The 13586-nt window shown below is 32.6% G+C and overlaps 6 protein-coding genes across 6 annotated transcripts, besides 1 other annotated feature; 3 read left to right on the top strand and 3 right to left on the bottom strand.

Annotated features, from left to right (window-relative positions):
- Positions 1-138: 138 nt before the first annotated feature.
- On the top strand, positions 139-1978 carry BEWA_010190 (proteosome subunit, putative; the record flags this gene model as incomplete). The annotated part of the gene is made up of 1 exon (XM_004831214.1): positions 139-1978. Exon 1 carries the CDS (start codon positions 209-211, stop codon positions 1976-1978), a length of 1770 nt encoding a protein of 589 aa, XP_004831271.1. The 5' UTR covers positions 139-208.
- Positions 1979-2837: 859 nt separating this feature from the next.
- On the top strand, positions 2838-3969 carry BEWA_010180 (hypothetical protein; the record flags this gene model as incomplete). The annotated part of the gene is made up of 4 exons (XM_004831213.1): positions 2838-2883; positions 2920-3096; positions 3130-3344; positions 3385-3969. 4 exons carry the CDS (start codon positions 2838-2840, stop codon positions 3967-3969), a joined length of 1023 nt encoding a protein of 340 aa, XP_004831270.1.
- Positions 2896-2918: a sequence feature (AT_rich).
- Positions 3970-4165: 196 nt separating the features above from the next.
- Positions 4166-5710, top strand: BEWA_010170 (glycosyltransferase, putative; the record flags this gene model as incomplete). Its single annotated transcript, XM_004831212.1, has 8 exons — positions 4166-4283; positions 4322-4761; positions 4797-4950; positions 4985-5062; positions 5094-5189; positions 5225-5527; positions 5561-5618; positions 5665-5710. 8 exons carry the CDS (start codon positions 4166-4168, stop codon positions 5708-5710), a joined length of 1293 nt encoding a protein of 430 aa, XP_004831269.1.
- Positions 5711-5831: 121 nt separating this feature from the next.
- BEWA_010160 (hypothetical protein) lies at positions 5832-7805 on the bottom strand (the record flags this gene model as incomplete). The annotated part of the gene is made up of 13 exons (XM_004831211.1): positions 5832-5963; positions 5996-6079; positions 6133-6216; positions 6250-6369; positions 6403-6469; positions 6503-6601; positions 6635-6736; positions 6860-6975; positions 7013-7260; positions 7294-7370; positions 7407-7480; positions 7519-7655; positions 7721-7805. The coding sequence occupies 13 exons, from the start codon at positions 7803-7805 to the stop codon at positions 5832-5834; spliced, it is 1425 nt and encodes a 474-aa protein (XP_004831268.1).
- Positions 7806-7866: 61 nt separating this feature from the next.
- Positions 7867-9102, bottom strand: BEWA_010150 (Dcp1-like decapping family domain-containing protein). The gene is made up of 6 exons (XM_004831210.1): positions 8982-9102; positions 8828-8943; positions 8612-8792; positions 8365-8571; positions 8066-8330; positions 7867-8032 (listed from the first exon to the last, which is right to left on the bottom strand). Exons 1-6 carry the CDS (start codon positions 9039-9041, stop codon positions 7902-7904), a joined length of 960 nt encoding a protein of 319 aa, XP_004831267.1. The 5' UTR covers positions 9042-9102; the 3' UTR covers positions 7867-7901.
- An 85-nt stretch (positions 9103-9187) lies between these two features.
- Positions 9188-13341, bottom strand: BEWA_010140 (hypothetical protein; the record flags this gene model as incomplete). Its single annotated transcript, XM_004831209.1, has 2 exons — positions 9188-13263; positions 13299-13341. The coding sequence occupies 2 exons, from the start codon at positions 13339-13341 to the stop codon at positions 9188-9190; spliced, it is 4119 nt and encodes a 1372-aa protein (XP_004831266.1).
- Between the last annotated feature and the right edge of the window lie 245 nt (positions 13342-13586).

The following is a 13586-nucleotide window of genomic DNA, read 5'->3' as shown; positions in this document are numbered from 1 at the left end:
GCGTAGATTTGTCAACTAGATTATTGTGTCTGGATAATTCCAGATAGAATGCTAATGTTATTATCATCTATTACTACTATATATTTATAATTACTGGATAGGATGGGGTGTATCACGTATTTCTTAAACTCAACAGTTACAGTGGGTTACTGTTGTGATTATTATTTGCATACACACTTCGCATATATATTTATAATTTTTGCATATAATGGCAGACGTTGATGAGATTGTTTCAAAATTTAACGCCCTGAGTACGCGGAAAGATACAATAGATAAGTCCAACTCTGCAAAATGCTTCCCAGGGGCAAAGGTTGGGTGTTGTACATATCCAGACGATTTAATAATGGAATATGTACTCCTCAATGAAGATATTTTAGGGACTAAAGACACTCAGGATGCTTCGTCTGGTAATAAGGCTGGTTCCAACCATAGGATAAATGTTCTTTCTGATGAAAGGATTTTGTACATTTGTGAGAATGTAATATGCGTTATCTGCCATCACCTGATAGAGACTGGTCAAACAAATGCACTGTTAGGTGTGTTGGTTAGAAACGAAGATTTTTTTTCGATTCTTCCTCAGGCTAAGACGGCCAAGATGATAAGGTCTATATTGGAGCGCCTTTCACAAGAGGTAAAGGATTTAAATGTCTTGTATAAAATCTTTTCCATATATCGTACTTGGTGTGATTCTAAAAAACGTAAATTCTTGGGACTTCGTTTGGAACTCAAAATAATAATTATTCTCATACTAATGAGGAAGTTCAACGCTGCTTCGAATAGACTCAATTTATTACAACAGGAAGTTAAAGCTATTGAAGACAAACCGTTGCTGCTAGATATTTATTTGGTTCAGGCAAAATTCCATCTTCTTCTGAGGAATTTCATTAAGATGAAGGTTGCAATTAGTAATGCCAAAAACATAGCAACAAATATTAATACACCAGTTTACGTAACAGCTGAAATAGATCTATTGTCCGGTATACTCTATATTTGCGAGAAGGATTATAAAACTGCGTATTCTTATCTCTATGAAAGTTTTGAAGCGTTCAATATGTCACTATGCAATACGTACAGCTATCTTTACCCAGATTTAAACAAAGTGAAACAAAAAAAGCTAGTATTTGATACAATTAGTACGTATCAACCTATGCATGACGATGAATCGGAAATTTCGCCTCTTACTGATAAACCTAGGTACAGTTGCCATCCCACAACATCGGATATTTCTGCAGTTTTTTTTACGTTTTATAATTTGCATGATTACAATTTTGGGGTGGATACCGAATTACAACAATACGTTGATTCATGCGGGTCTTTCTATCTCAAACATAATACAATCTCTCATGATATGGATAATATTGATGATGAGAGTTATAGCCTAACCTTTGAATCTGGAACTAATAATGTTGATATTATTACACTAGTACGTGCTGACGAACGTAAACTTGTCCAATCTTTAAAATATTTGATGCTCTCTACAGTGTTAAACGATCAGGCGAATGAGGTAAACACAATTTTAGGGGCAAAAAACAAACTTAAATATTCCAATCACATTGAAATTGTTATGATACAAAAGATATCAAAGTGTTATAGGGAAAGCTCTTTGGTTGATTTTGAAGGGCTGCTTGTGGATTATAAGAGCGTAATTTTACTTGACCCCGTTCTTCAACATGAAATTGAAGGACTTTACGAGACATTATTGGAAAAGAATATCATTAGGTTGTTAAAACCTTATAGTGTAGTTGAGTGTGAGTTTATTTCAAGGAAGTTGCAACTTCCTCAAGATAAAATCGAGAAAAAGTTGGCAGAAATGATCCTGGATAATAAACTCAAGGGCACTATTGACCAAGGCTCGAGTACTTTGGAAGTATATGAGGACTTCACCATACAGCCAATTTACGAAGATGTAAACAAGTCGATTGGACACATGACTGAAGTCATAGAAACATTGTACGAAAAAGCACAATGTGCTATATAACCTGTAATTCACAACAAACCCACGCATGTTTGGGGTGTTTCAATATAGTTTCTTCTTTATAATAGCGTCTGATATTGATTGCGTATAAATATTTAGATATGTATTTTAAAGGTCGCTTCAAAGAAGAGTGGAAGGATTCATTAGAGGTTGTTTTATTTTGCTGTTTTCAACAAACCTTTTGATTGAATGATATGTGTTTATAAATTTGTATTTAAATTGTAGAATACTACTGATTATAATGTTCAGAATAAGATTTCTGAGAATTTGGTTTTGTGTAAAGCACGCGGTATATCAAATTTGCCAAATAAAGGCAAAAATTACCTCAGTATTAGTACTTGCGGGTGTGTTTATTGTATTTTTGATTATTTTCTTTTCATACGCATTTATAGACAATATCTTTTAACTGCCAGTAAGTCATCCTTTTCGTTGATTGATATTCAAAGTGACATTTGCAATTTCCACTCACTTCCCGGTATTTACACGTTATACTCATGGATTCAATTTAAATAAAACAGACTATTGCCATTGTTCGTGTGAATCTCAAGGGGAAAATAAGAATACATATCCCATACGCAACCAAATTTTGTCAAAGTCCTTGAATTATAGATCACAATGTACATCGGCTATATGGTACCCCTTTGATAGCTCCATTTTTTTCACATCAGGGGACTCTGTTGTTGATGTAGGCTATTTTTCAATTTCCATTTGTTTTTAGGTATGGGATGCATCAGTACCTGAAATTGCCTATTCATTCACAAACTTGCCTAGCTCAGTGAAGTGCATTACAAGTTCAATTTTCAATGAACATAGCCCCTTGATAGCCGCTGGGCTATCATGTGGTACTATTTCTATTTGTGATATGCGCACCGGTATTGCAAATAATACATGCACAGCTGATACTTGTGGTACGAAATCTGTAATATTTATTATTTATTTTTTAGGAGACGTTACAGTTGTAAAATTTCTTCCGCAGAGTGAACATCAGTTAATTGGAGGATATAGAAATTCTTCACTATTGATTTGGGATTTGAGACGTTGCAATAAACCGATATATGCTCTGCAGCGAGTAAACAAAACAGACAATGAATCAATTTTGCTTGGTTGTACCATTACAAGTGGTATGTTTTTACTCGGTAAAACATTCACGACAGGCACAACTAACATGAAAAATAGACACCTCAGAGAAATGTATAGTCATGACTTCACAACCGAGGAAGATGTATGGAGCTACGTAAAACAGTTTAATAGTACTAACTCGTTGGAGACGGAATATCCAAGAAATAAAAGGGCCATAAAGAATGATGAAAGGAATATCAATGTTGCTAGAAGGAAGTTTGACCATGGTGCAAGATTCCCTTTTTATCAAGTAAATTTAGATAGAATTTATACAACTTTTATCTCTTCAGAAATCAAATACTTTCCTTTCTATGGAAAAGAGTGCTCCAAAACGTCAGCATACCAATATCGCACAAGAACAGAAATTTGGATTTCCTACGGCTATTCAGACTACAGAGGATTGTTATAATATGTACATATCCACTTCAAGAGGGTATATTGATTGCTATGATTTAAAGACGCTTAGATCTACGAAAACAATTGACACAGAATCTCTAATGGGTTCATTCATGACAGAACCTTCTGATGAAAAGTACAAACATCAGATTAGAATACAATTGATACCTGGAGAGATCTATATCGCACTCAATATTAGGGATAATGTGGGTTTTTTGAATCTCACAGCAAATTCGTTCCATAAATTAGTAAAATTGGGGTGGTCAGAACAAAGTAATCCTGATATTGATAACCAAGAAAGATATTTTGTAGAAGATAGTTTGTCAGAGGCGAGTTCTGTTGCTGTCACTAATCGTGGAAGTGGTTCTGGTGAAGCATTTGTGACAGACATGGCTGCAACACCAATTTCAAGACATTTGTACGCAATAAATGAAAACGGAGACGTTTTCCTCCTACATCCAGGTATTATAGTCAATTGATGTTAATTTATTGAATAGATTATGGTAAGCTTTTTCGATAATGTGTAGGGTGATCAGTATTACGCACTGTCAACACACACTGAGAAGAATATCGACAAAGCTGCTAGGCTTTTATCACAATTTAGTTTTCACAAGATAATAAGTCCATGTATATCATGTACTTTACACATTTAGACTCAGCTTACATGTTAGTAGGATGTTGACCACGAGGCCTAGGCCTATAACGGTTCTAATTGCTACAGAATTCTTCTTTCCTGATATAGGTGGGATTGAAACTCATGTCCTTAAGTTATCGCAAAACTTGATAAAATTAGGTACATTATCTCTTAAACATCGGTCCATTAGCATTTAGGATTTAAAGTAGTGGTTCTCACCAGGGGTTTCGGTGATAGAAGGGGAATTAGATATATGTCAAATGGATTAAAGGTTTACCATATACCTAGTAAAGGATTTATAGAACCATGCGGTCTCTGCACATTTATGGATTTGTTTCCAATTTATCGCAACATATTAATTAGGGAACAAGTGGATATAATACACACACATCAGGGTTCTTCTAGGTTCAAATATGAAATTATGCTTTGGGGGAGCTTGATGGGATATAGAACCGTGTTTACAGATCACAGTTTGTTCAGTTTTTCTGATTTAGGTCCAGCATTTTTAAATGAAGTTTTGAAACATTTTTCTGTTTTTGAAGATCATATAATTTGCGTTTCAAATAGACACCGAGAAAATTTGGTTTTGAGAGCTGAAATTGATCCTAGAAATGTTTCAGTTATCGGAAATGCACTTGTTAGTTTTACATCATCCTAATGTCATTAACTCAGGATTCTAAAGAATTTAAATCCACTATCAGACCTTCATATGATAAGATTATTATAGTTGTTATAAGTAGACTTACGGAAAGAAAAGGAATTGGTTTGCTTATTAAAGTGATACCCATAGTTTGTCAGCGCCACGACAATGTTTTTTTTATAATTGGTATTCAAATTCTAACTTTATGTTTAATTCTCAGGGGGAGATGGCCCAATGTTCCCAAATGTGAAGGCAACAATAGACAAATATTACTTACATGACAGAATCAAGCTTTTAGGTATTTTTTCCATATGATATAAAGATTTCAGGTTCTGTTCCAAATCACAAAGTTTGCAAAGTTCTAGAGCAGGGTCATATCTTCTTGAGTACATCTCAGACAGAATCCTTTTGTATAGCTCTCTTGGGTAATTATACTAGATTCTTCCCATAAAAATTATAGAGGCTGCATCGTGTGGTTTGATCTCAGTGGCAACCCGTGTTGGTGGTGTTCCAGAGGTTTTACCTAAAGATATGATACTTTTGTCTGAATATGATGCGAACAGCATAGCTGATCGTATAGATGATGCCATAGCTATCCTACCAAATACAAACAATAAAGGTTTCCATGAAAGGATTAAAAATATGTATTCTTGGGAAAAGGTTTCCAAAAACGTGGCTAATGTGTACTTCAAAATATTATCATACCCAAAGTTATCCTTATACGAACGCTTTAAGAGATTATATCATTTAAGCAATTACTTTGGTACGTACCAACACAAAATTCACTAATGTTTAGGTAAAATTGTTATAATGATGTCTGCAATAGCCTATATTGAGTGGGCTTCTTCTGAGTGGTTATTTCCTAGGTGGTTGTTATTGACTTTTATCTTCTACATTTAGGGATGAAATTGACATATCACCGGATTGGGCCAATTTTCACTTATAGATGAACCTAATATTTTCAAATCGCAATTTTTTCTATTTCATGATATATTTTTCGTTGGTTTAGAAGGAAGTTGACCTTGTACTCAATTTTTTCGATTTTTGTTAGTAAATCTATCACAATTTTATATTAAACTAGTCAACAAACCAAATTCTGAATTCATATAAGAGTCTAACAATCGTTCTACCATCAAATTCTGAAATTCAACGACATTTGAGCTCATTTGATAGTGCAAAATGTTTGAAGATATCAGTGCCTACTTTTTATATATAGCTTATTTTTTTTTACCAATATGATTTTGTTTTCAATTATACAAGATTTTCTAATTTGCAATTTTCTTTTTTTCAGGAGATACCTAATTGTTTCAAACACCTATAATAGGTAAATGTGTTTCTATGGAATCTTACAGTAACAAAAAAATGTACTCGATTGTTAAGTTTAATCTTTAGCTCTTCCATTGTCAAGGAACTTAAAAAATTGTTCATTGAGTTTTCAAATTTGATAATATCCTGAATATTAGTTTAAATGGAACCTCTACGTACTTCACTCAGACAGGCATTGTACAAATTTTTAATAAAGAATTTGCCATGTTCAGTACTTAAATAGTTTTCTTGCAATTCTTTAGGCTTATTCACCGGGAAGAATTCATCGTCAACTTCGTTCTGAAAGATATAAATATTTCTAAGCCAACACACCTTTGACCCAGAAAGTATCTTTTTAATGGTATCCAGAGATACATTACTTTTGAAATCACGATAGTTTCTACATTAAAAGTAAGGTATAATATAAACATACTCAATACACTTGTTTAATAAATGATAGTTCCCCCCAGAAAGTTTTAACAGAGCTCTATTATTGGTTATATCACAGGAGAATTCTTTTGTCAGAATGGCCCTGGAATAAAGATTATTTTATAGGAATACAAACATTGCTATGTCAACTGGAATTTCTGGAACCTCTAGATAGACGAATTGATTACTATCGAAGATATTTGCAAAATTTTCGGGAAGCCTATGGTATATGTCGCTCCTAAAATTTTTCAGATAATAATAATTCGCCAAGGATAAAGTAACTGCTGAATCGTTAGATATTAAAACTGTTTTAATCCTGAGGTCTTGTATGTTTTTAACTAGGTGTGATAAGAACATTAACCCTCTATCTTTTAACAATGTTGACATTAGGGATTCTATCCCATCTAGGCTTAGAACCCATTTTTTTTGATCTAGCTCGTAAATAGCCCTTATAGCCTTCAACAAATATACTGTGACCTGTTTGTGAGTTCAAAAATTATGACTACGTACAAACCCATTTTCCAGTTACGCTTGTGCTCAGATTTATATTATTAGATTCTTCAATTTCTTTTATTTCCGCAAGTGTACCAACCGCATTTAGAATATAAAGACACTTCCAACAAGTGGGAATATTTGGAGAGTTAGAAAATCCGAATGCGCCGGGATTTATCTTGATAACTTCCTCATATACTTTCAATAATTTTGAAAAATTTATCCTCTCTGAAGGCTTCTCACCATCTAAATCATCCACTTTATCATAATCTAAGTGTTTATTAGTCAAACTTTGGTAGTTACCTATACTCTTTAAAAATATCTTAACATGAAAATTTGATGAAGATATCTCGTTTAGAACGTCATCAAATAATTTTTTCCTAGAATAATTTTACCATATGCCATTTACAACTAACAGTGTTTCATCATCGTAGCCTTTTGGATATTTTACAGATGATATAAGTGCATCAGCAAACCTAGTGATTAGTGTCTATAGATGGCGAATGATAACATTATACCCAAACTAACTTGACAATTTTGGTTAAAAATGTTTCCAAAATCAACATAGGAAGAAAAATGGTTGATTTCATCCTTTACTTCAAACTCAGAAAGTATCGCGTTGATTAATCTACTTTTTCCGCGCCCCTTTGGCCCAGTTAACCAAACTGAAGAATATGATGAATAGAATCTAGACTTAAATATGTATTATGGTAAAATTATCGGTCCTAACGTTGAGTATGTACTTCTGTCTTTAAATGGTTAAATACGGCTTGCTTCAAACTGCTAAGGTGAGCCGGAACGCCATATCTGGACATCGTCTACATTATTTATGCCAGAATATACAAAACTAGAAATGATATAAAGTATAAGTTTATCGATATTAATATGTGGCGTGTAACTTTATGAAGATATCAACTGTATGATTCTGCGTTGAACGAAATAGTCTGTAATCTTTCCCAAACAAGAGATGCGAACTCATCGCTATTTATAACATCCCCTATAGCAGACTTAAGATCGTTGTAGCTGACAGTCATATTTGAATCTACGAAACAAATAATTGGACTTGCGGACAAACCTGCTTTAGGAGTACTCTTTTTGCTACTAGTAGGTATTTCGAGTTTTTGTGTTGAGGATACATCAAATTGTTCCGTCTTTCCATATGAATACAACATATTAATGAGACGCTGACCTTCCTTGTTAGTTTTTGCGTCTTCAGAATATTCATTCTGCTTGTTAGCTACATTTATATTCCTTGTATCGTTAATGTTTGCATTAGGCATTATTCTTGAAAATATGTTAAACTTTGTGGATTCATGATTTTTTTCCGTGGATTCCAAAATCTTTATAATATAATATAAAGAAAAGTTTACTCACCTTTTGCCTATGGGTACTCTTTGTGAGATTAGCAAAATTACTTCCGCCATCTTTTGGATCCAAATTATCACACAAATCTAATAAAGGGGAACCCAGAGAATAATGTAATGGTGCGGAGTTTGTTGTTATATTCAAAATTTTTTCGTATGTATTTTTACATTCATTTTCATCAAAAAACCAGAGCCCATTAAGTTTATTTTGAGAAACCTACGTTAAAAATATAACTTTGTATGTTCGTTAAACTTACTGCCTTAATTCTTTCAGTTGAATAAAAAATAAAATTCCCATTATGATTCATTTGGAATTCGGGAGTGATGTGTTCGATTAAATGCGTTTCTGATTTTTTATTTATTATTACAAAACTGTAGATAGGGTTAATGGATCTCATAACAATGTAGAGAAATCCTTCTATTCCAGCCCTGGTCCATCTGTACAAAGTATTATATATGTTATTGTAGAATACCGTTCATTGCTCATTTCATAAAGCGTAACGAAGGGGGTTTTGTGAATTATAGATTGAATGTCTTGATCTAATGTTCTCAAAACCTTTAAACTTAATTTGTCTCTTATATTTTTAACCTACAAATTCAAATTATACCGAAATTGGAAAGTATAACCTCATCGATCGAAGAGCAAGAAACATCAGGAGTTTGGCCATCTGTCTTAAATTGTAGCATTATAGCCAAAAATTATCTATGAATAAGGGATTGTCAAGTGCATTGTTAGAGATATGAGCACAAAAAATGAGAGGTAAATCCCTGTTGGGGTGGGTTGATCATTAACGGTTGCTCCTTCGATATATGTATGTATATATACTGAAAAATCAATTAATATAGAATGCTTTTACATTTGAGAGAAAAATATCAACTACATATGGAACAATAATCTTCCGAATTTCCAGTTGTTCCACAAGATCTCTTACAAAGCTGAATCTACAGCATTCAGCGGCATCTTTTCGCAATGTCCGAGATATAACAATATTATCATCTGGTTTTATCCCATTTAAACCAATTGAATCTATCGAATGCTGCAATTTGACGAACGTTGCGATCAATGTGTTTTTGCTATAAGTCGCACTCTCCATCATCTCATAATTATCCATACACACTTCATTGTCCTCATATGAATTCCACAAATGATTTGGAAAATTGAATAGTATGTAGTTTATGACATCCTGAATACGCTTGACTAAAATTTCAGATATGTTCTGAAGTGTTTCGTTACTACTTTCAGGATAAGATAGATCCATCAGAAGTTTATAAATATTGTTAAATTCCACACGTTTTTGTAAAACTCGTATTTTAGTATCCTCAATAGCGACCCTCAGAATCTTTTTCAGTGAGACTTCCAATCCGAATGGATAAACTATTCTCATTATTGGAAATAAACCATTCTTCGTTCTTTGTTCAACGTCTGCACTCTCTTTATGGGATGAAATTGGATACATCTCATTTTTAGCTTGAAATCCAACACAAGATAATACTAACTTCTTCTTTATAATATCTGGAGCGTTTTTAATGTTATAGCCCTCAGAATGTTCCGTAAGTGTATCTATTATTCTTTCTTCTATAATATGTATATACCTTTCCAATATCTTTTGATAGTTATCTAATGATTCATTAAGAATAATACTTTGATCTTTATAATCCGATTCAGGGAGAAGTAATTTGGACAGAATCAACATATCTTCAATTGAAACATGAATTCTGTAACATAGTATATACAACCCAGAAGATTTTTCTGATATGGCATAAGATCCATTTAATCCAAATAAATATGATAATACAATCAACGAATCCATTACAGAAAGTAGGGCAGTCTTATTTACCATTTTGATTTCATTTTTAGATGTCAAAATATCTGCAAACATGCTACCCTCAATAAAAATAGGCCTAGGAACCAAAAAAATATTTATGAGTGATTCATTAAGCAGCCTATCGTTAGAGAAATCAACCAACTTCTTTTTGTGTGTTTCTTCATTGTTTTGTGTAACAGCATATTCAGTGTTCATTGATGCAAAAATACCGAATGGAATATTAAAGGACCTTTTATCTTCTGTATATGGAATTGTATTTTTGAATAATTCAAAGACTTTGGATTGGTTTTCGATTTCGGAAGTAAACAAAGTTTTCTTCTTAATATTTATGCCGCAGATATTTAGTATATCAGATTTTAGACTTAACCTATATTCTGGATCAATATATATCTGTGCCCTTTTAAACTTTACAACTTCGTTCAATAGAGACCTGTTAGAAATATAACGGAGTTCTTGAAAATCATCCATATCGAAAAGTTTAAGGTGTAAAAAAATTCCAGATCCCCAGAGATTTATGTCACCTATGTCCAGATTCTTGGAATAATTCAACATATATTCCTTTGAGAGACCAATAACAAATTTACTATTCTCAAATATCACGTTGTATAGAGATTTATATAGGGAAATTGGCAATTCAGAAGGTTTATTTGCCTCGCATGGCCCACTGGCCATATCAACATCACTTATGTGTTTAATATGTCGAATTGGACCTATGAATCTTCTGCACATGGAAATAATTTTACATGTGAGATTTTTTAAAGTTGCGATTTTGCCGACAAAGTTTTGTCTTTTAGCCCATTTGTTTATAAATTGGGTACATTTATGTTTTCCCAGGAGCTTATTTTCATCGCGTTCATAATCATTGTTGAAAGATTGATTGTTGTTTACATTTGTTTTTTTTGCCTTTTCGTATATGGTATATAACTTAGAATTATAATGTGATAATTGCAAAGGTAACGTCATTTTTCTTAACTTTCTCATTAAAAACAATAATTTTTTCAAGTATAGTTGGCTTCCTCCTTTACTCAGATAGATCTCTCTCTTGCTGATATATTTATATGAGGGTCCAGAATATTTGTAGGCTTTAGTATATTTATTGAGCGAAGTCGAGTTAGTTATACCCAAAATATCGGTGGCCTTCTCGATATCAATGCTGACAGTTGGATCTAAGAGTACACTTTTCAAAATAGAAGACGCCAATTTATTCAGAGAATTTATATCAAATTTATTTATGACATTTCTAGCGGGAGTGTATGTGCCTATTTTAGGTCGTGATAGAATGATAGGTCTTTTTGGTGCTAGTTTTCGAGCTGGATTTAAGATAGGATTACTTTCCAGAGATCTGTTAATCCTCTTTCCAAGGCTATCTTCACTCTTATTGTTTAGAAACTCAATTTTTTTTATTTCCACCACATTTTTTTTCTGAAATGAAATATCTTCCAATATATCTTTGGGAGGACTTATTTGTATTTTAGTCCCGTGTATTATGTTTATGTTGGTAGATTGATCTGTATAGGAAGTTTTATCAAGATCAAACGAAGTTTTTCGATTATCCGTAGTAAATGAAGTTAAGATATTCCCAGAATTGGTAACTACACTATCCGTATCATTAACTTTAGAATTTATTCCCAAGAAAATAGCATTGTTGGTTGATGTAGGGACGGAAGATTTATAAAGGGAATTACTATTATCATGTAGATTTGTTTCATGTGTTTTTTGAAATGTATTTCCAAGTATAGGCTTTTTTGGGAATTCATCTAAGTTAAAATCCGGATCAAACAATATCTGTCTTGATGGATATTTTGAAGTTATCTTGTTGAAAACAATTGAACTTGTCGTTTGTATTTTCCCAGAAACTTTGTTTAAATAATTATTATCATACTCAAGTTGCTTCATATCCATACCTTCTAGGCACAATTTCTTAGAATTACCATCTACAGTAATATTATATCTTTGAAGTAGACTTAATAATTTAGCATCATCTTCAAAACCAAATATCGTTTTCAGCGTATTGAAATGAACTGGATTAGTTGTCTCTTTTACAATTTTGTGCAATATAATATCATGCAAGAATTTCACACGTACAGAACCAGAAAATCGATTCATAAGAGCTGATTGTAGTGGATGGCATTTGGAATCCTTCATAAGGTTGAAGTAAGAATAAACATTTCCAGATGTAACCGAAAGACAAACTTTTATAGAAAATCTAATTATATCACTATTTTTGATACATTTAGGAATTCTTTGACAAATATCACAAAATACAGCAGAACATTCTGGAGTTAGTAGTTGGGGTATAAGTAAAAGGAGTCTATAAGACCAAAATTCGGCTTCATGAGGAGATGTATAAGTGAGAACATCCATAATTTCCATAACATCAGGTTTATCATAGAAATCAAGTGATTTTAGTTCGTCAGTTAGATTTTTATTATTCACAGTTGAGTGAACATCAGAGTATCCATTCATTAGCTTATCCAGACAGGTATTTAATAATAAGAAGTTTTGAGAAGCGTCATATTCTTCATTTTCACATAGAATTTCATTAGAATATATTAAAAAACGAATGCTAATTTCAAAACATTCTATATATCCACGATTTCTTGTACAGTGCTGAACCGTTAAATCTTGCCAGATACTTCTTAGTCTGTCCCGTAAAAAATTATAAATATCCAGATAAGAAAACCTTTTGTCCATAATATAATCCTTTTTATTAATATCTGCATCCACAAAATACGCCAATATGTAATATAAGGTACGACGGCACCAAAGAACAGGACGAACATCTTCTGGTTTGAAAATGCGACTAGCATCTGATCTTTGAAAACTTTTTAGGGTTAGCTTAGGATCTACCTCTCTTAAAGAGTTTCTTTCTAGATCATTTGCGGTGTTCATTTGAATTTTTTGATTGTATTCTTTGATAGAACACATACCATAAAGCTTGCCAACAAATCCTTTAGTGTTATCATTGGATAAGTATGATATGAGATCTTGAAAATTGAGTAGTACCATAGTTATATTATTTTCATCCAATGGCCTTAATAACGGATTTCCGATTGGAGACCCTGTTCCGAAGGGCAATGAGCCTAAAAACTACTTACAGATATAATTATAAACCTACGGGATCGTTGTAATAAAACATCTGGAGGTTCATCTTTATTCATTTTATCGAATTTAATATTGCAAATGGAATTTCAAAGTGGTTTCAAATAAATTGAGAACAATATACATATACGATGAGGCCTTTTTTACAAATACAGTGGAATTAATCCATATTTAAATATACCTTTGGTAAAAGTCATATGTTATTTATATAGAGAAAGTTAGTCACCAAATAGGTTCTACAAGTAATCCTGAAGTGAATTGGAGACTTTTAGAATTGAGAATCACAAATATTTAATACCTATCA

This window comes from Theileria equi, chromosome 3, assembly GCF_000342415.1.
Source record: "Theileria equi strain WA chromosome 3, complete sequence".
Lineage (NCBI taxonomy): Eukaryota > Apicomplexa > Aconoidasida > Piroplasmida > Theileriidae > Theileria > Theileria equi.
This window is presented reverse-complemented; position numbering and strand designations above follow the sequence as displayed.